The sequence below is a fragment of the Panthera onca genome, chromosome X (assembly GCF_046562875.1).
Source record: "Panthera onca isolate mPanOnc1 chromosome X, mPanOnc1 haplotype 2, whole genome shotgun sequence".
Lineage (NCBI taxonomy): Eukaryota > Metazoa > Chordata > Mammalia > Carnivora > Felidae > Panthera > Panthera onca.
This window is the reverse complement of record NC_138357.1, coordinates 83,322,716-83,343,308: the sequence shown is the minus strand read 5'-3', so window position 1 is coordinate 83,343,308 and position 20,593 is coordinate 83,322,716. Positions and strand designations below refer to the sequence as shown.

General features: G+C 43.8%; 1 protein-coding gene across 10 annotated transcripts in view; it reads left to right on the top strand.

Annotated features, from left to right (window-relative positions):
* Positions 1-20,593, top strand: part of SMC1A (structural maintenance of chromosomes 1A) — a 47,116-nt gene that overhangs the window by 19,778 nt on the left and 6,745 nt on the right. For 5 of the 10 annotated variants that reach the window (XR_014136727.1, XR_014136725.1, XR_014136724.1 and 2 more), the window contains 5 exons: positions 8,031-8,187; positions 8,843-8,997; positions 9,125-9,276; positions 10,405-10,474; positions 10,758-10,868. Coding sequence is in view for 6 of the 10 variants with exons in the window: in XM_081792754.1 (XP_081648880.1) it covers positions 8,031-8,187; positions 8,843-8,997; positions 9,125-9,276; positions 10,405-10,474; positions 10,758-10,868 (645 nt within the window). In the remaining 4 variants the exon portion in view is untranslated. Of the gene's footprint in view, positions 1-8,030; positions 8,188-8,842; positions 8,998-9,124; positions 9,277-10,404; positions 10,475-10,757; positions 10,869-11,309; positions 17,401-20,593 lie in introns of those variants that run through there. The other 5 variants (XM_081792753.1, XM_081792752.1, XM_081792757.1 and 2 more) reach the window with 3 other exon arrangements.

Sequence of the window (20,593 nt, the reverse complement as noted above, 5' to 3'; positions counted from 1 at the left end):
TGGATTCAGTTCATTTTTTATTTTTGGCAGGAATATATCATAGGTGGTGCTGTCTGCTTGTGAACTTTCTTTTGCATCACATCAGTTGACATTGAATGTCATTTCTCTCTATCTTTGTAATAAGTTTGAGCAGGAGTCAACGTTACCTGTGAATATTCTTGTCAGCAACTCAAATAAGGATCTGATCAAGCCTTATATACACCGATTATATGAAACACTGGTGCCAGAGCAACATGTTAAATAAAAACATAGGGATGCAGTTAGCTAAATCCAGGCTGTGAGAAACTCTATAGACCTGGTGTCTTCCATAGAGAAATGAGAAGAAACAGGGAAAATTTTTATTGGCTATAAGAGACAAATCAACCAGTTGGAACATGTGGCACTCCCTTAAATCCATTACGAAGAGAGGAAGGGGAATTTATAGACGAGACATAAGAGACAAATCAGCCAGTTGCAGTGTGTGTACCTTATTTGAAACCTGCTTTGAAAACCCTGTAAAAAAAATTTTTTTAATAAAATAATCAGGACAATTTGAACACTGACCGGATAATTTATGATGTTCAGAAATTGCTATTAATATTTTTAGGTGAGATGATAGTATTGTGGCTTTTTTTAAATGTCCTTATCTTTTATAGCAGTGGTTCTCAATGGTGCATGGATTTTGCCTCCCAGGGGACATTTGGTAATGTCTGGAGATACTTGTGACACCCACTTGTCATAATTGGTTGTTGACAGTATTGAGTAGGTAGATACAAGGGATGCTGCTAAACATCTTAACAGTGCACAAGGACAGCCCTTAACAACAGTGAATCATCTGGTCCAAAGTGTCAGTAGTGCTGAGATTCAGAACCATTTTAGAGACACATACTGCAGTATTTATGGATGAAATGGTATGCTTGAGATTTGCTTTAAAATAATTGAGGGACACCTGGGTGGCTCACCTGGCTCACCTTGGTTGAGCGTCTGACTTCGGCTCAGGTCACAATCTTGCTGTCCGTGAGTTCAGGCCCCGCGTCGAGCTATGTGCTGACAGCTCAGAGCGTGGAGCCTGTTTCAGATTCTGTGTCTCCTTCTCTCTTTGCCCTTTCCCCACTCATGCTCTGTCTCTCTCTCTCTGTCAAAAATAAACATTAAAAAAAATTAAAAATAATTGAAGATAGAAAGGAATTGAGTATAGGTGGCAGAATACTGGCCCTGAGTTGATAATTATAGCTGGATAATAGGTACACGGGGGTGCTTTGTATTATCCTCTGCATTTTTGTGCATGTTGAAAATTTACATAATATAAAGAGAAAAATAATTGGAGGGTGTGGAGGAGGTGATCACCAGGTTCAGGTGTTGTTAGCCCATCAGTTTTTATAAAATTCCCTGTCAGTCTTTCACAAGTTGGTTTTAGCAGCTCTTAATCATCATTGCCTAGCCCTATTAAGGGTTGGAAAGTGGTAATTTCCTGATTCTTCCATTCCTCCTCCATTTATTTATTGGAATTCTAAAAAGAAGTTTCTCATATCAACTATTTAGTTCCCTTGAAATACAGCCAATACAGAAAGGGTAGGATAAATGCTTCATTCTTTTATTTACGAGCTTTCAGAAAGAGGTGGTTGCCCTTGTAACCTTTAAAGGTGACCAGTGACTTTTTTAATTTGTATTTATTATAAACTGTTTAAAGGTATTTTGATGTTTATCTGTTGGAGCCATTTTTCTTCTTTATGTTCATATTGTCCCATCTTTGTCCAGCAGGAACCACTTCAAGTTGATTTTTGCTCTTATGTTTAGATTTTTATTATGGGAAGTTTTCACAGGCAAAAGCAAAATAGCACAGTGCCGTCTCATGTAGACATTGCCAGTTTCAACAGTTATCAGCTCATGGCCAGACTTGTTTTCTGTGCACCTCATACACTTCATCCTCTCTCCCTACCCCTGGCTTCTTTAAAAATACAGTCAATCCCAAGGCGCCTGGGTGTCAGTCGGTTTAGCATTTGACTCTTGATATTGGCTCAGGTCCTGATCCCAGGGTTGTGGGATCAAGGCTCAAGTCCACTCTGTGCTGAGAATGAAGACTGCTTAAGATATTCTCTCTCTCTCCTTCTCCCTCCCTCTCCTCCTGCTCCCTTCCCTCTCTCAGCCCCTCTCCCCCACTTGCACTCTTTCTGTCTCTAAAAAAAAATACAGTCAACCCTTGAATAATACGGGTTTTAACTGTGCAGGTCCACTTATACACAGATTTTTCTTCAATAAATACGTACTGTACATGTGGTTTTTTTTTTTTTTTTTCAACGTTTATTTTATTTTTGGGACAGAGAGAGACAGAGCATGAACGGGGGAGGGACAGAGAGAGAGGGAGACACAGAATCGGAAACAGGCTCCAGGCTCTGAGCCATCAGCCCAGAGCCCGACGCGGGGCTCGAACTCACGGACCGTGAGATCGTGACCTGGCTGAAGTCGGACGCTTAACCGACTGCGCCACCCAGGCGCCCCTGTACATGTGTTTTTTAATGATTTTCTTAGTAACATTTTCTTTTCCTTAGCTTACTTTAAAAATACATGTTAATTGGGGCACCTGGGTGACTCAGTTGGTTAAGCATCTGACTTCAGCTCAGGTCATGATCTCGCGGTTCGTGAGTTCAAGCCCCACATCGGCTCTGTGCTGGCAGCCCAGAATCTGGAGCCTGCTTCAGATTCTGTGTCTCCCTCTCTCTCTGCCCCTCCCCTGCTCATGGTCTGTCTCTCTCTGTCTCTCAATAATAAATAAACATTAAAAAAAAAAATTTTTTTTTAAATAAAAATACACATTAACCACTGTTTATGTTATCTGTAATGCTTCCGGTCAACAGTAGGCTATTAGTAATTAAGTTTTGGGGGAGTCACAAGTTATATGTAAATGGATTTTTGGCTGTGTGGGGTGGGGGGTTTATGCCCCAACCCCCTTGTGTTCAAGGGTCAGCTGCAAATTTTAGACATCATGTCATGTCGTTTGTAAATATTTCAGAATGTATCTCTAAATGATAATTTTTATCTTTATTTAATGTTTTAAAATGTAATTTGTTGTCAAGCTGGCTAACATAGAGTGTACTCTTGGTTTTGAGGGTAGATTTCCATGATTCATTGCTTATGTACAATACCTAGTGCTCATCCCAACAGGTGCCCTCCTCAATGCCCATCACCCATTTTTCCCCTCTCCCTTGCCCCCCCATCAACTCTCAGTTTGTTTTCTGTACTTAAGTGTCTAAAAGAGATCATTTTCAGATCTTTAGAAATATTTAGAATTGTTACACCAAAAACCCAATAATTCCTTAATATTGGAATTCTATATTATAAAATAATTTCTTAATATCAATATTAGTATTCACATTTCCCTGATTGTCATGTACACACACAGTTTGCTTACTTGAACTGGGAGTCAAATAAGATGATAGATATAGATAGATAGATAGATAGATAATTGATATAGTGATTGGTTGATATGTCTCCTAAGTCTCAATTAATCTACAGGAGTGCCCCCTTGTCCATGCCTTTGCTTTCTGTGGTTTCAGTTACCCGCGGTCAACCGCGGTCTAGAAGCAGATGATCCTCCTTCTGACCTATTGTCAGAAGGTCAGTAGTAGCCTAGTGCTGTATCACAGTGCCTACATCATCCACTTCATTTCATCACATAGTCATTTTATCATCTCCGGTCATCACAAGAAGGGTGAGTTACAGTACAATAAGATAGTTTGAGAGAGAAGACCATTCATGTAACTTTTATTATAGTATATTTTTATAATTGTTCTATTTTATTATTGCTGTTAATCTTTTACTGTGCCTAATTTATAAATTAAAGTATCAAGGGTATGTATGTATGAGGAAAAACATGGTATGTCGGGGTTGGCACTGTCCATGGTTTTAGGCATCCACTGGGGGTCTTAGAATGTACCCATGGGGATAGGGGGGACTACTATATAAATGCTCCTCTATCAGTTTTTATTTTTCTTTGCAGTATTTTTTGTTGAAGAAATTGGCTTATTTCTCCTGAATGATTTTCTACATGCTGTACCTTTTTGATTGTGTACTATGATTTTTTAATGCTCCCCCAGAACAAAAAAAAAAAAAAAAAAAAAAATTTCTGGTATCCCCTGTAGTTCCTGAAAGTGGGTAGTTAGACATAGATCAGTGCTGTTCAGTAGACATATAATATGACCCACATGTGGCATTTTTTAAAAAGTAAAATTAATTTTACTACTGTATTTTGTTCAACCCGGTATATCTTAAAGAGTTATTTCAGTGTGTAAACAATATAAAATTATTGATGAGATATTTGATAATCTCTTTGTACTAAGTCTTCAACATACAGTATCTATTTATGTTTCCAGCACATCTCAATTTGGATGCTAAATTTTCCTTGGATATACTTGATCTGTATTTTGCTATCTTAAACTTTACAATTGGAAAAGGAGAACCACATAGCCAGGTTTTTTCCAAATATACTTAAAAGTTTTCTAGTAACTAAGTTGAATATTGGTTTTTACATCCATCAACATCCATTAAAATCGGTCATATGTGACTTATGGCTACCGTACTGGACAGCTCTGATCTAGGGGTGTGATTAGATTCAAGTTTGGGGGGTTTGTTTTGGTCAAGTTTGGGGGTTGTTATGACTGGTCATAAGTGGCGTTGTTAACTTTAATCAGGAGGTTGGTAATGTCTGATTGTGATTCTTTTTGTGTGGTTTGCAGCCATGGTGGTTATTGTCCAGATTCATTAATTTGTCTGTGGTTGCAAAATGGTAACCTTCTTACTCTGTCATTCTTCTTTGTTAGCTGGAATACTGTGAAGAGAGATTTCCTCTTATCAATTACTTGGTTACTCTAAGGTATACAGTTTATATTAAAAAGGCAGGGTATGTAGGCTTGAATCTTTTATTACTAGTTTATAAAATAATGAATTTGTTCTTTGGCATTCTCAAGATTTGTTCACTGAGTTTTCAGGTATATCATTATGAACTCAAGGATTTAAACATATTAGATGTGTTGCACTGTTGTGGTGGTTATCCTTCTTGTTGATCAAGTTGTTGCATCTTTGGCCAGTGAGAACTGGTTCAAGTTGGCTTCTGAATCATTTTGACACAACTGTTACAGACTTTTGTCTTCCTTGCTTTCTGGTATGTCCAGGTTCATCCTTTACATTTCCCCAGATCTATAATTAGCCATTTCTCTCTGAGAAGCCTTGACTTCTTGCAGTGAGAAATGCTATTTAGCAACCACCAACTGAGCACTGGAGTGCTCATGACTGCTGGGTTGCTGAGTGCTTCTAGAACGTTTCAGTAGACTGGGCTACAGGATGCATTTTTTATTTTGAAGGAAAAATGTTACCATGAGTTCACATTGATACTTCAGTTGAAATTGTAATTTTCACAGTTTAACATCATTGGTTTTATGTTTGAGTTCCCTCAGTTATTCTTGCTAAAAATCTTGGTTCCTAGCAACACTAACATAATAATGTATTTTTTATCCTATTCTCTATATATGTAATAGTTTGAAAATATCAATGAGATATTCTTAGTAATAATTTGATTATTGAATGCTATTGAAGATTTCCTTGAAGTCCTCTTTGCTGTTAAGCTAATGGCTCGTTGAACATGTACGGCATGTTCCTGTATTTTAAAGTGATTCGAAAGAATCCTCTGAGTGTTTAATCAGCTTAATATATAGTCATGGTTCTTTGTTTAGTTTTCCATTTTTAAGGGGTTGCTCATTTTTGCATTTTGATTTTTTTTCCAATTTTACTTTGAAAATTTTCAAATCCACAAAAAAATCGAAAGAATAGTACAATGGATGTTCACACGTCTTTCACCTTACACTCCCCAATGAATAATTTTCTGGTTTTTTTCCCTCTCTCATCTTGCTTGATTCCCTCCCTCTGCACTACATGCGTTTTGTTTTTTGCTGAACCATTTGAAGGAAGTTGCAGACTTCAACTCTAAATACTTCAGCTAATAACAAGGGATTCTCCATAACCACAATTCCATATTACATTTAAGAAAATTAATAATGTCATATCTAATATCCTGCCCACTTTTAAATTTCCTTAGTTATTCCAAAAAAGTTTGTTTTTAATAATTGTTTTAAACTGTGATCCAATCAAGATTCACGTATTGCTTTTGGTTGATCTCTTTTTAGTTTCTTTTAATGTGGAGCATTCCCACATCATTGATCTTTTGAAGTCTATGTGTTGTCTTGAATGGATATGTTATGGATATGTTTGTTTCCTTTCATTGTTGCTAACCTTGTTCTACCTACCCTTATTGTTTCCTATAAATTGGAAGTTTGATCTAGTCTGGAGGCTTGATGGATTTGGGTTAAGTAATTTTTTGGCCAGAACCTTTCATCGGTGATGCTGTGTACTCTGTATTGCATCATGCCAGGAGGCATGTAACGTGAGGATGTCCTACTATTCATGATGTTAAGCGTGGTCCTCAGTTAAGGTATCAATTGCCACATTTCTTACTGTTGTCAGTAGTAACTAGTCATCTTTAAGGTGATTGTTTGGTATATTGTGAATGTCTTGTTCCCAACAATTTTTTTACCTGGTGGTTTTCACAATTTTGATCGAATTTTCTTTTATAATTCTATAAAATCTTCATATGGTTCTAAAACCAAAAGTATAACATAAGGTACATGAAAATAAGTTTAACTTTCTTTCCTGTCCCCTTCATCTCCCTTCCTTTATATGTAACCATTTTAATTAGTTTTTAGATTATCCTTTTTTTGTTGTATTTTAAAAATACAAATATATCTGTAAATATGCAAAGATACTCCCATTCCTTCTCTTAGATATAAAAAAAAACATTCTATTGTGTACCTTTCATAGTTCACTTATATCCAGGAGACCACTTCATAGCAGTGTAGAGAGATCTTTAGAAGGGTTTTTCTAAAGTGTGTATATTTGTGCATCCATTTGTGTATATTCATGTCCTTCCTGTGCTTGAAGCCATTCAGTGGTACCTCACCTCCCTTGGGATAAAGTCCAAACCTCTTACAAGGCTTAAAAAGCCCTTTATCTTCGGGCTTCTGCACATGTCTCCAGCCTTACTTCATCCCCCAGCATGCGTATGTGCACGCGTGCACACACACACGCACACAGTGCATAATTATTGCCATATTGAATTGCCGCCCCCCCCACCTTTTTTTGGCTTTTGAAATTTATTAAAATTGGTTACTTTTTAATTGGTTTGACTTCCCTGAATGAACCACAAGCAGACCCCTGGTTTTGCATGTGATGCTCCTGTCTGCATAGGCTGTTCCTTCTCTTTGTCCTCACCATTCATCCTGTAGGCCTGAGCTTAAACATATTTCTGGAAGCCTTCCGTAGCCCGAGTCTCAGTTAGTTGCCCTTCTTATGTGCTGACCCAACACCATCTGTTTATCATTGTTTTGGTATTCATTGTACAGTGTTCTGATTGTTTACTTATATGCCTTCCTCTGTTAGTCCATGAGTTCTGTGAGCACAGGAGCCCTGGCTCACAGGATATGAGAGCCCCAGTGCCGCCTGGCATTTAGAAGGCATTTAGTAAATATTTATTGACTGAAAGTGGCAGAAAGGCACAAGCGCAGACATGCATTGCAATACCATAAGACCTAAAACTTAAATGGAATTTGCTCAGATGTGGTGATCTGAGCAGAAAACGTGAGTTGCCTTATTCATTGTGGAGCCGTAGGTGGAGTCCAGACCAGTCTGTGTGGGAGCCTCTAGGTCACCCTGGGATGGTACTGGCTCATGGCCTGGGCTGAGAGCCAGAGAGGGGCACCACCAGCTGCTTTTCCTGAGAGACGGAGAGGTTGGCAGGGCCTGGGGGAAGGGCTAGAGATGAGAAAGTGGCGTCAGCCTGTAATTTCCAGGGTGGTAGGAATGGTTCCTGTGAGGAGGACCTGGTGGAAGGAGCTGAGCTAGGGAAGAAGAGCTTCTACATGGGAGCAAGTGCTCAGGCCCCCACTTGGTGGAGCATCTCTTACGGAGATGGCCCTTCTTGATGTTTCTGGGCCTGGGGTTTACAGGATGCCCAGGCCGAGGAGGAGATCAAACAGGAGATGAATACACTGCAGCAGAAGCTCAATGAGCAGCAGAGTGTACTCCAGCGTATTGCTGCCCCTAACATGAAAGCCATGGAAAAGCTGGAAAGTGTCCGAGACAAGTTCCAGGAGACCTCAGATGGTAAGATTTTTCCCTTTTACTTGGGTCTAAGGTGAAGGCAGAAGGCCGGAATTACAGCAAGGGCCTGTTACATATCACAGCAGCTCCCCTTTTTACGAGCTTTCTTACTTGAAATTCCCAAGAGCCCTAAACAGTAGGGGTTAATTACCACACTTGTTTTATAGAGTATAAAACTGCTGAGGTTCAGAGGGGGTGAATGACCCACCCAAAGTCACATAGCCCCTACCTACTACAGCATATCTGGCCTTGGTTTCCTGGACCTGTCTTTCCCATCCACCCTCATCCACTCAGCATGCCCTCACTGGCCCCTGCATGTATTCAGTCCTACCACCAGGCTTTTGCTTACATGGTTGCTGGCTAACAAGCCCTTTCTATGCAAATCTAGCTTGACCATCACCTACCTGAGCCCAGGGAAGAATTCATATTTTTGTGGCTCCAAGCCCATGTTTCTTCGTTTATACTATGTGGCTGGCCCACTGGTGATGGATGGGTGGTTGTGGGATCGTTTTCCTGGGACCCTCCCCAGACATTCCTCTCCCTTTGGGATGTCCCTGCTCTGCGGATTGTCATTTGCAGGTCATTCTTGCCAGGGTATGGTCCTCAGCCTTGGCAGAGCCTGGGCACTGAGGAGTCACCTGTCTTTCCCTTGTGGCAGAATTTGAGGCAGCCCGAAAGCGAGCCAAGAAAGCCAAGCAGGCATTCGAACAGATCAAGAAGGAGCGCTTTGACCGCTTCAATGCTTGTTTTGAATCCGTGGCCACCAACATTGATGAGATCTACAAGGCCCTATCCCGCAACAGCAGTGCCCAGGTAGGCTGGAGCCCCTTACCCGGCTAGCCCCTACCATCCTGTTGCCCTTCCCTTTAGGCATCCTGTCCCCATCCTCATTTAGCTGCAGACCCAGACCCAGATTCTGATCCATCTGCCTTCTCCCTAGGCATTCCTGGGCCCTGAGAACCCTGAGGAGCCCTACTTGGATGGCATCAACTACAATTGCGTGGCTCCTGGCAAACGCTTCCGGCCAATGGACAACTTGTCAGGGGGGGAGAAAACAGTGGCAGCTCTGGCCTTGCTCTTTGCCATCCACAGGTAAGGCTGCTCCTCCCAGGGCAGTTGGCGGAGAGACTGAACTGAGGCCACCAGAGGCTCTGGGGCCCAAGGATATGCAGAGATCTGCAGAGGTGAAGATGTTCTGGTGGAATCTGGATTGCATCCCTATTTCCCTACCTACTACAGCATATCTGGCCTTGGTTTCCTGGACCTGTCTTTCCCATCCACCCTCATCCACTCAGCATGCCCTCACTGGCCCCTGCATGTATTCAGTCCTACCACCAGGCTTTTGCTTACATGGTTGCTGGCTAACAAGCCCTTTCTATGCAAATCTAGCTTGACTGTCACCTACCACACCTTCACATCTCATTTTCCTCCTCCTGTTCCTCTAGGAAGCCTGCTTTGCCCACTATGGCATACCCTGATCTCCCCCTCCTGAATGCCAATAGTACTTGAGTCTGACCCCCACAACTTAGTACTTGATTGTACAGCGTCATTCAGCGAGCATTTCTTGAAGGCTGCTCTGTACCAGACTCTGTTGGGGGATTAGGAACACAGATGAGTCAGACATGGTCTCTGTCCTTGAGGAGCTCATGATCTAGTGAAAGCCAGATGTGTAAACAGCAAGCTAAGTGTCGTAACTGGATGAGCGTGTGTGCTGTGGATGCACAGAGGAGGGATACCAACCCAGTCTGGGGGAGGGTCTGGGTGGTCAGGGAAGGCTTTTGAGGGCAGGTAACACTTGAGCAGGAAATGCAAAGGATGAGTAGAAGATAGCCAAGAGACCAGGAGGCATTCTAGGCAGAGGGTGCAGCACGTGCAGAGAGGCAGGGAGACAGCAGCGTGTGCAGGTGGGTGGGGAGAACCTTCAGGTAGCTTGGACAGTGTGGCCAGAGCCTAGGACTGCTTTATCTCCCCAGCAAGTCTGGAAGCTCTGGAGAGAACCATGTCCTCTCCTGGTTCTGTAGGTTCCTGGAGCACAGGGTTGGATGCACAGGAGGGCTCAGTTGGTATACTGGCCTTTGGGGGCTCAGGCAACATTATGACCTGGGGTTTTTAGTCTCTGAAGAAGTGGAGGGGGATGCTGGCCTGTGTGATGGGCCCTGGGGCTTTCCCGCCCCACCCCTGCCCCCATCAGTGTCAGCTCACTTACTGGTTCCCTCCCAGCTACAAGCCAGCCCCCTTCTTCGTCCTGGATGAGATCGATGCTGCCTTGGATAACACCAACATTGGCAAGGTGGGTGCAAGGAAAGTGGGGCCCGGGAGGGAGGCCCCTAGCTTGGGGCTGGGTTTCAGGGAGCAACTCCTGAGTGTGCTCTAGCCGTTCCTGCTGCCTGCTCTCTGTGCCTGGGAGGCTGGGCCCAGGGTCATTCACGCCGTGCTAGTCAGTGGCCTCTCAGCCTCTTTTCCCCCAACCCTTCACCCCTTACCCCACCCCCTCTGCCTCTGGTTCTGACTGGAAAACACAAGGGAGTGTTAGGGCTTCAGCCCTGCTAAGTGCCCGGCGGCCCCTCCCACAGGTGGCAAATTACATCAAGGAGCAGTCGACTTGCAACTTCCAGGCCATCGTCATCTCTCTCAAGGAGGAGTTCTACACCAAGGCTGAGAGCCTCATTGGAGTCTACCCCGAGGTAGGGCGGGCCTGGCTCAGGAGCCAGCCCCACTCCCTGCCTGACTCCCCAGGGCAGGAAGGGAAGGCTGCAGTGGAGGGCCATGGGGGTGGGGGAGCATAGGGACTCAGGTCCTGAACAACCATCTGGGCTTGTTGGAGCCCTGCCCTTGAGGCTTAGCCAGCCCAGCTGGGCAGGGCCATTGCGTCTGGGGACAGGTGGAACGGCCAGGCAGAGGCAGCCAGACAGCAGAGAAAAGGAGGAGAATGCAGAGGTAGGCAGGGAGAGAAGGCACATGGGACCGAGCACATCCTCTCACACCCAGAGAGAACCATTGCTTGGGCTTTGGGCAGGTATGTAGGGAGGAGGGTTTGAGGCCCCCAGTCCTGGGGCGCTAGACCCCCTCCCTCCCTTAATTCTCTCCTTACAATTTCATTTTTCTTTTTCTCCCTCCTCCTTCAGCAAGGGGACTGTGTGATCAGCAAAGTCCTGACCTTCGACCTCACCAAGTACCCAGATGCCAACCCCAACCCCAATGAGCAGTAGCAGTAGTTCTGCCCTCCTGCCCTGTCTGGATCCCTAAGCTTCCCCTCTCCCAATCTCTCGATACTTGGCTCCCAACCTTCCCCTACCTCCTGTCCCTGTTTGGTATAGTCATGGGATTTAGGCACTGCTGTCAAGCATGAAGAGGAACAGAGGTGATGTTAGGTCTGGAGCAAAAATTCCTGAGCTACAGGGAGCATCCTGGCCTTTGGAAGGAGGTGCTGAGCTGAACTGAGCCGAACAGGGCCATCTGTCCATTCTTTCTTCCCTCCCCCCGCCTTCCCCTCCCCAGGCCCCCCTCCTATCACCCATAACCATAGGTCCCTTGGGCCTCTTGCATCTTGCTTGTGTGTGGGTATGTATGTGTGTATATATGTGTCTGCGTGTGTGCATGTGGGTGTGTTAGCACAATAATAAAGATATCGGAGATTCATTTTAGAAGGAGCCTAGGCTGAACTTGATTCTAAGAGAGCTTAGTATGACAGCACCCCAGAGCTGGGCAAAGGTATTCAGGACCTCATAGGAATCAGTCATGTGAAACTGCCCTCATTTCACTGATTCGTGTGTTCATTCGTGTGTTTATCAGACATATATCGAGCACTCTTTATTTGTCAGGCTCTATTCTAGAAATACAGAGCTGAATCAGACATGATCTCTACCCTCCTACTGAGGAGATGCAGTAGGTTCATGATTTCCCATGGTCAGCTGAATTCTATGTATATGTACTTTGAGAAGAGGATGATCACCTCCAGGCTTCCTGGAGAAGGTCACATATGAGCTGAACCTTGACAAATTGGTAGGATTTGCTTGGGCACTAGGAGCAGAGCCTGGGCTCTGGGGACAGACAGTTGTGGGTTCTCGTCCTTTTTTAAGTCACTAATCTGATGTTGAGCAAGTCATTTGACCTTTCTGTGCCTCAGTTTCCTCATCTGTAAAATGGGGCTAACAATATTACCTACCTCATAGGATTTAATGATGTCAAGCTCCTCACTGGGGGCCTTATCCCTGCTTGGAGCCCACTAGGTGCCGACCCCTCAGAATACAAGCCTTCTCATACCTAGACCCCTGTGGGCTCTGATCCCAATTGTTAGGGACAGAAAGAGCCTCCAAATCTGGAAGATACTGGATGCCTAGCTTTTTGAGAAAGTTCCAGGGCACCAGTGGGGTTTATCTGGTAAGTGAAGGGCCTAAGGAAGCCTATAGCTTCAATCGTGTGGTAACCAGGTGCCTGGGCCCCAACCTGGGTTGTGAGGAAGTCGGGGAGAGGTAGCCTGGGCCACATCCCGGCCGAATGTGTGTGAAGTTCCTTTTGGGAACTAACTGTGTCAGCTGTAGGGACCGTGCAGAGGCAGCAGAGCCTGCTGCCATGAGGTCAGCCTTTGCTCGTTCATGTACACTGTCAGACCATCACCTTGTTCTGATTGTATACTGCATTTTTGTTTTTTAAAAGTTAAGTCAGTTCTGATTACTCAAGTAATGCATGAATCCATTCTCTTAAGACATTAGATTTATAAATAAAGGTAGCCTCATTTGACTACCATTCCCCATCCCCCTCTAAACTGCTATCGTGTGTGTTGTACATCCATCTAGACTGTTTTTAAGACTTTTACGTATATAATTCATTGAAAATACTGTTGTGTATTTAATACAAATGGCATATTGAGTCGTTCTACAGTTTGCTTTCTTCAATTTAACGATGTTTTTGAGATCTATGCATGTTTTTACAAAATGTAGATTCAATTCATCCTTTGTAATGGCTATATAGACTGCCATTATAGGACTCTATCACATCTTCCCATTTCTTTTGTGATAGATAGTTAAGACTGTTTTCTCTTTTTGCTATTACGGAATACTACACAGGAACAACACGTGTGTGTGTGTGTGCGTGTGTGTATGAGTTTACCTAGGGTTGCTTCCTAGGTTGAACTGCAGAGTCATAGGCTATTTATATTTTTGTTTTAAATAGATACTTCCACATTGCCCTCCTGTACTATTTACTCAATATTTTCCTGAGGTTGTCTTAGGTATAATGTTGTTACCTACTTCAGTTTCATCCTAGGTAGTGATATCCGTGAAACCACGGGTTTGATATGCTAATTATGTATTTTTCTAATACATATTAAAAGGCATAACTCAAATTTGTCTGTGTTCAACCAAAGAAGTCACATACCACCAGTGGTACGTGTGCTATAGTTTGGGAAATGCTGGCATATCTGAAAGAGCACAGTCTGGGAGTCACCCTGGTTCAAATCCTAGCTGTAGAAACTTCAGCTCGTTACTTCACCTCCCTGAATCTCAGTTTCCTTGCATAGGAAAGGAGGTCATATGTGCCTACTTTGCAGCAGTGTAGGCAAGATGAAGTGAAATACATTTGAAGCAATTTGGCTGGCACTTAGATTATCACAGGCCTTTCAAGGTAGCAGTTACTATTCTCCTCACTTTACAGTTGAGGATACTGAGGCCCAGGAAGGTTAATGACCAAGCTACCAGATAACAGTAAGGGTTTGAACTCAGGCCCTCCGCTTCAGTCTTGTGCTTTCCCCGCTGCGAGGATGGTTATCAACCTTGGCTGTGCACCAGAATCACTTGTGAAGCTTTTTCTTTTTCCTTTTTAAAAATCAAAGCAATATATACACTGATTAGAAGGTGAAATAGTACAGAAGGGCTTATAATAAAAAGCAGCTGTTCCCTGCTGCACCTCCATGTCCAAAAGGATGTGGAGCTCCTTGCTCTGGTCCCGCCTCTGAAAGTCTAATTCAGTAGGTGTGGATAATAATCTGGATAATAATCCTTACCTCACAGGGTGGAAAGGATTAGATGACATGCCTTGGGCTGAAGCCCTGGCCCACAGGAACACAAATGTGACAAAGGACTTAGGTCCTGGGGATCAGAGAGGTGAGAGGCCTTGTCCTAGAGCCCAGTGGTTCGTTGGCAGAGCCTAGACTTAACCAGGAGGATCGCTGTGCTTGCCCAGTGCTTTGCCCACTGTGCCACACTGCCTCCTATCATCACAGGGCAACATGTGCTGAGTGAAGGCTGTACTCAGATGAGAGCCAACACCACAGTGTTGCCAAGAGTAGGCTATGTCCAAATAGAATCTCTAGGGCTAGTTGGATGGCACTAGGCTGACTCCCTTATACTCTGGACCCAGTAGCCTTGGTCTAGGGAGTTTAAGGAAACTCCATGGCAGTGTTTACCTTTAACTGGGCACTTCACTCTAGGAATCTCGTGTTGTGCGCCAGGGACACAAACGAGTTCAATCTTTACCCCGCCTTTGAGGAGCTCACTAGTTGGAGGCAATTCATAGAACAGCCTTTAACCATACAGTGTGATAGCACTCTTGACGGGAGCATTGAAAACTGAGGAGTATCTAGCTTAAATGTAAAGGTTCCGGGAAGGCATCCTCTAGTCTAGGAGGTGACACCTGAGCTGAGTCTCGAGAGACTGGTAGGAACCATCCAGTTGAAGTAGAGGGAATTTCCAGGTTGTGGAGACAGTATGCACAAAGACCTGAAGGCAAGAAATGGCAAAACAGTTCCAAACTCCTGAAACAAGTTTTACTGAGGTGGGGAAGAGCAGCAGGAAGTAAAGCTGGAGAAGTATTCGAGAGCCAGAAATTTGAAGAGGGGAGTAAGAGCCTGGCGACAGAGTTCAGATTTACTTTCTTGGGACAGTGTGGTTCCCAAACTGGCTGTGCACCAGAGACGCATGGAGCATCCCAGGCCCCAGCCTCTAAACATTCAATTTCTGTAATGGATGGGGCCTCAGGATCTTGAGTGCTTAGAAAAGTCAGCATGTGAGTGTAGGGTACAGCCAGGTTTGGGAACTAGCTGTAGGCAGTGTGGGAGCCACTGAATGGTTTTAGGAGACTGTGTCAGATGAGAACTTAATAAGCCTTTTTCTGGTCAGCCAGTATGGAAATGGTTTAGGTCAGATGTGCATGCTGTATGCTGCCAGACCTGTGGTTTCCCTGTTGCTCAACTACTCACTGTATTGGCTTGTTTTGTCTCTGAATAAGCTAAAAGCACCACAAGGATGGGCCTGGGGTTATCTTGCTACTGGTATATCCCCAGCAAAAAGCACAGTGCCTAACCCAAAACAGGCACCCAGTAAATAGTTTTTGAGTGAGTGAGTGCGTGAATGAATGCACTTGTGAGGGAGAGAATGGAGACAGGGAGATCAGTTAGGAAACTACTGAGAAGACTAGGAGGACTACTCAAGGGCAACAGCAGTGAGAATGGGTTGGAGGCAACAAAAGTGAGCTGTAAAGGGAAGGTGATGAGCTGGACTTCGTGACTGATTATTGGATGTGGAGAGTGACTGAGAGGATAAATGAATGTCCATCAGTAGCCCACATTCCTACCCTATCCCAGTCATTTTCCTCTTTCCTCATCCATCTAAGTCAGAATCTCCTTCCAGCCTCAGCAACTGGAACTCCTCCCCTAAGTTAAACATTCTGTGTGCTGTGTGGTCTTCCCCCCCCCCCCCCCCCCCCCGCCCAGCCTCCCAGCCATTGATTCATTCATCCAGTTCAATAAATCTTGGCTAAGCACCTCCTGTATGCAGTGAGGCTCTTCCAAGCCAGGACTCTGACTCCCTCTTTCCTACCTCAAGAGATGTTTTTGAGGGCTTCCCCAGGTAAGACTCCCATCCCTTAGACTGTAACCTAAAGTGAGATGCCTAGATGTCAGACCTGTAAGGGAACTTACAGACTTTGTCCAACTCCCTCCTGAGGCCCTGGGAGGGGAAGGAGCTTGCCCAAGGCCCCATTACAAGAAAGTGTCAGAGCCAGAACTGGAACCTAAGTTCCTTTTCCACATCACTCCTAGAGCCTTGATCTCTCCCATCACAGATCAGGACAAGCAGAGGTGGCCAGGGAGAAGGCGGGACTTAGGTTGGCCTTGAAGGTCAGTGTACTGGACAGGCCAAACAAGAAGCTTGCCAATTACACTGCCCCCTTCTGGAAACCCTCAGCAAACCTGCCATGCCCACAGTCCCTTCTAAGGGGTTTCTTAAGCATGAGTTGCCATGCTCTGTACCATGTGACCTCACAATCCTGGCCACAGATGTTTAGTTTGGGATAGTATCTGACTTGAGGATAGCCAATCTCTAGGTCGCAGCCTATGAGGTGGACTGATGTAAGAACTCCACCTCATAGGGATGGCCTGCATTAAATAGCCTCCAGGGAGGCTAGATGTGAGGCATTCAGAAGTGAACAATTAATTAGAATTTAGTGAGACAGAAGTGGTGGTGGATGAGGGGTGCCAGAAGCGAAACAGCAAAAGCAAGGAGAAAGCTGCAGGGACCATAGATGTTTATTATCGTGAGAACATGGGGCCGCAAGGTAGCAGAAGCCATGAAGCAGCAAGACAACAATGGGCCAAAAGGACAAAGAAGCCATGAAGCAATAGGAGCCACAATGTAGCAGGAGCCACGAGGAACAGAAACCATGAGGCAGAACCCTGAATCTGAGATCCATGAAGCAGCAGAAGGTTCAAACGGACAAGATCCACGAGGTAGCAGAAGTGATGAGACTGTAAGAGCCACAAGGTAGCCAGGCAGCAGGAATCGAAGAGGCTGCAGGATTTATAAGGCAAACAGAAGCTACAACACAGAGAAGCCCTGGATTCATTAGAACTGAAGCCCCAGAAGCCAGGAAGCTGTGGGAGCCAGGAGGCCCAGAAGCTGTGAGGCCCCCAAAGGCCAAGGGCTAGAGAGGAGGGGAGCAGAGGGAAAAGAAAGAAAGAAAGAAAGAAAGATAAAAGGTAGTCAGTAGCAGTAGGAGGAATATAAATACAGCCAGAAAGAAGTTGAGTCACCATTTTGGGAAGCACTAGAGAAGGGAGCAACAGATGCCTGCAGCTGAGGGGGTGATGAGATAAGCCAGGCTCTAGAGCTGCTTTGGATCATGAACCATTTTCGAGTTTCTGTTCCTCCATGAGGCTGCCTGTGTAGCTGTTCTTGTCTTCCTTATTTCCCTGTGAATGCTTCAATAAATCTCCATCACTAACCTGAGTGTGTGTGTTCTTGTAATCTGAAAGAAGTGAACATTGTGGTGTGCACTGTAGATGGGTGGAGAGCAGGGCACGAGGGCCTTCCCCAAGTGGGTTTGAAACAAGACACAGGTGGGAATTCACTCTGTCGCATAACCTCACTGGCACAGGCACTTCTCATTCATTTACTTATTGGCTTCTTTTTCTCATTCATCCACTCATCATTCCTTTGTTCGCCTATTCATGCATAACTCATTCATTCACTTATTCACCCAGGCTTCAGTATAAGCATTCACTCATTTGTTTGCTCATTTGTTCTTTCCTGGATCCACTCAGTCATCACTTGCACCCATGTGGCCAGCAGGCATACACTGAGTTCTTGCATCATGTCAGGCCCTGTGCTAGGTTCTGAGGATAAGCTATACTCCCTCAATTCTAGGAATTTGCAGTTTAATCAGGGACTCAGATGAATAAGCAAGCACCGAGAGCGAGAGATTATGTAGCAGAAGTCTAAATGAGGCAGGGAGAGAATATAGGACCATTCCTATGTGGGGTGGGGCAGGATGGAGGGAGTACTCAGGAAAGCTTTTATAGAGAAGGGGGCACTTGAACGGAATCTTGAAGGAAGAGTTGGTGTTTACCATGTAGAAAGGGGATATGGAACATTCCAAGCAGAGGAGCTGCCTAAGCAAAGTTATATGAAAAGTTTGGAAATGCATGAATTTTGGGGAGAGTGGGCATTGTCCCATGCGGTAGAAGATGTGGAAGCCAGGCATTTGAGCTCACCTTTGACCCTATTGGCAGTGGGAGGCTGTGGAAGGGTTTGAAGCAGGAAAGTAAGTCAGATGGGTATTTTAGGAAGATCACTCTGGTAACTGGCGTGAAAGATGGTTGTAGGCATGAAACACTGACCCAAGCAATATACTTGAAAGAACATGTAAGTGTCATAATTAGAGGCATGAATGAAGACTCGAGAGTCCCTGAGGAGAGAGGAAAAGGGTTCTCCCAGGGGACTAAGGAAGACTTTTTGGAGGAGGAATTTGAGCTGAGCCTTGAAAAATAGGATTCCAACTGGTGGAGATGAGTGAGGGCTTTTCAGGCCTGGGAGACGTGAAAACAAGCAAGGAGGTGGGTGTAAATATGGCAACTTCAGGCTAACAAATATCCCAGTTTGGCTGCAGCAGAGCTGTATCTAAGGGAGAGGCAGGAAGGGAGACTGTCAAAGTTTTTTTGTATTCTGCCATTAGGTCTGCAGCGACAAGGGAATTTGGAGGGAGGGCATAAGTGGTGGACAGGAGTGTCCTTTTTCTGTGTTTTTCAAAATTAATTTTAATGCGTTCATCTTAAAATAGAAGTAATGTGTGCATATTTAGAAGACAAGTCAATAAACTTAAATCAGTACAAAAGGACACTGAAAAGTGAGAGTCTACAGCCCCACTCCCACTCGACCACTTTTAGTTATTAGCAGCCACTTCTAGTTATTTCTTCTGATTGTTACCTCCATATCTAAATGTTATGTGAGCTATGTGAACATTTGTCTCTCATCAATTTCAGACATTAACCCATTGCTGTCCTGCTATGTAGGACAAATGAGGATTTAGATCACTTACACCAAGTTCAACTCTCGTCTTCTCTGCTTCTAATAGAATTGAGTTTCTGTACAAGATACTTTTCAGAATTTAAGTAGCACCTTTCTTTCCTTGTCTGTGAATTAGAGACAGTATTTCTTGACCAGAACTTTGTTAGATGAGAATATCTTCTTTTTTTTTCCCCTTCTCCACTGTCAACCTCCCCAACTTCTGCCATCTGGTCTTTTATTATTGTCAAAGTTGATAACACTGAATTCTGTAATCACGATTTAAGTTTTTTTGTATGTGTGTTGCCAATAGTTTGATAGTTTGATTTGAAAAGTTGAAAAGCAATAAGCGATTATATTAATGTGACTGTAAATATTGTTCATTGAGGAAGCCATTTAATGTACTTTTTAATTTTTCCTTGTAGTTTTTCATTTCTTCCTCACATTTCTAATACTCTTTATCTTTCACTATTTTAATTTATCATGTATTCCATATTTTTTGTTCTCAAAATCTCTCTTACATTAAGTATTCCATCAAGCCTACTTTTTTTTTTTTTTTTTAATCTTCTTCTAAGAGAACTTCTTCCTGGAACCCTCTATACTCTTTCTCAGATCTGGACTAGTTGCTCTCTAGGCCTGATGCATGGCTGTCATTTCAAGACCTTCCTTCACTGCTTTCCTTGGTTAAATCCACCATTTGCTGGCTCCCAGGGGTTTTTTTGTTTGTTTGTTTTCCATTGTTTTGATGGAGCACATCCTCAAGTAACTTTCTCAGAAAAGTTTGTAGAGTTAGACCTCCTGAGTCTTTGCATGTCTGAAAATAGCTTTATTCCATCCTTATACTTGGCTATAGAGTTTGAGGTTCAACATCATTTTCCCACAGAACTTTGAAGGCATTACTCCACTTCCTTCTAGCATCCAATTTTGATGATAAAAAGTCTGATATCAGTCTGAATCTCATTGCTTTATAGTAACTTTCCCCATATCTTTTTTTTTTTCTTTCTCCTTCAAGGATCTCAATGACACAAATGTTAGATCTCTTGTTACAGTTTCACAGGTGCCTAAGGTTCTGTTCACTATTTTTTCCAGTCTTTTCTGTTTTTCAGATTGGGTAATTTCTATTCTGTATCCAAGTTCACTGATTCCTTACCATGTTCTCTCCATTTTGATGTTAGCCGATCCATTGAGGTTTTTGTTTTGGTTATTGTATTTTTCACTTCTAAAATTTCCATTTGGTCTTCTTTTTATCTTCTGTTTCTTTACTGACAGTTTCTATTCATTTGTTTTAAGCATGTTCCTAATTGTACATTGCATTTTTATGATGGCTCCTTAAAAACCCTTGTCAGATCATTTTTAATATATCAGTGTTGGAGTCTATCAAGTGTCTTTTCTCATTTAAGTTGAGATTTTCTTGGTACTTGGTATGATGAATAATTTTATGTTGAAACCTGGGCATTCTTTTTCAGCTTCCCTCCTCAGACACTGTTCCAGCAGTGAGAGAGGGGACAGTGCCTCATTACTACCAGGTGGGTGTGGAAGTCTAGGATCCCCTCCTGCTGGCAAGCCAGAAGGAGGGTATTCTCATTACTCTTTGGGTGAGGATATGGGAGTTCCAGCTCCCTACTCAACCTTCT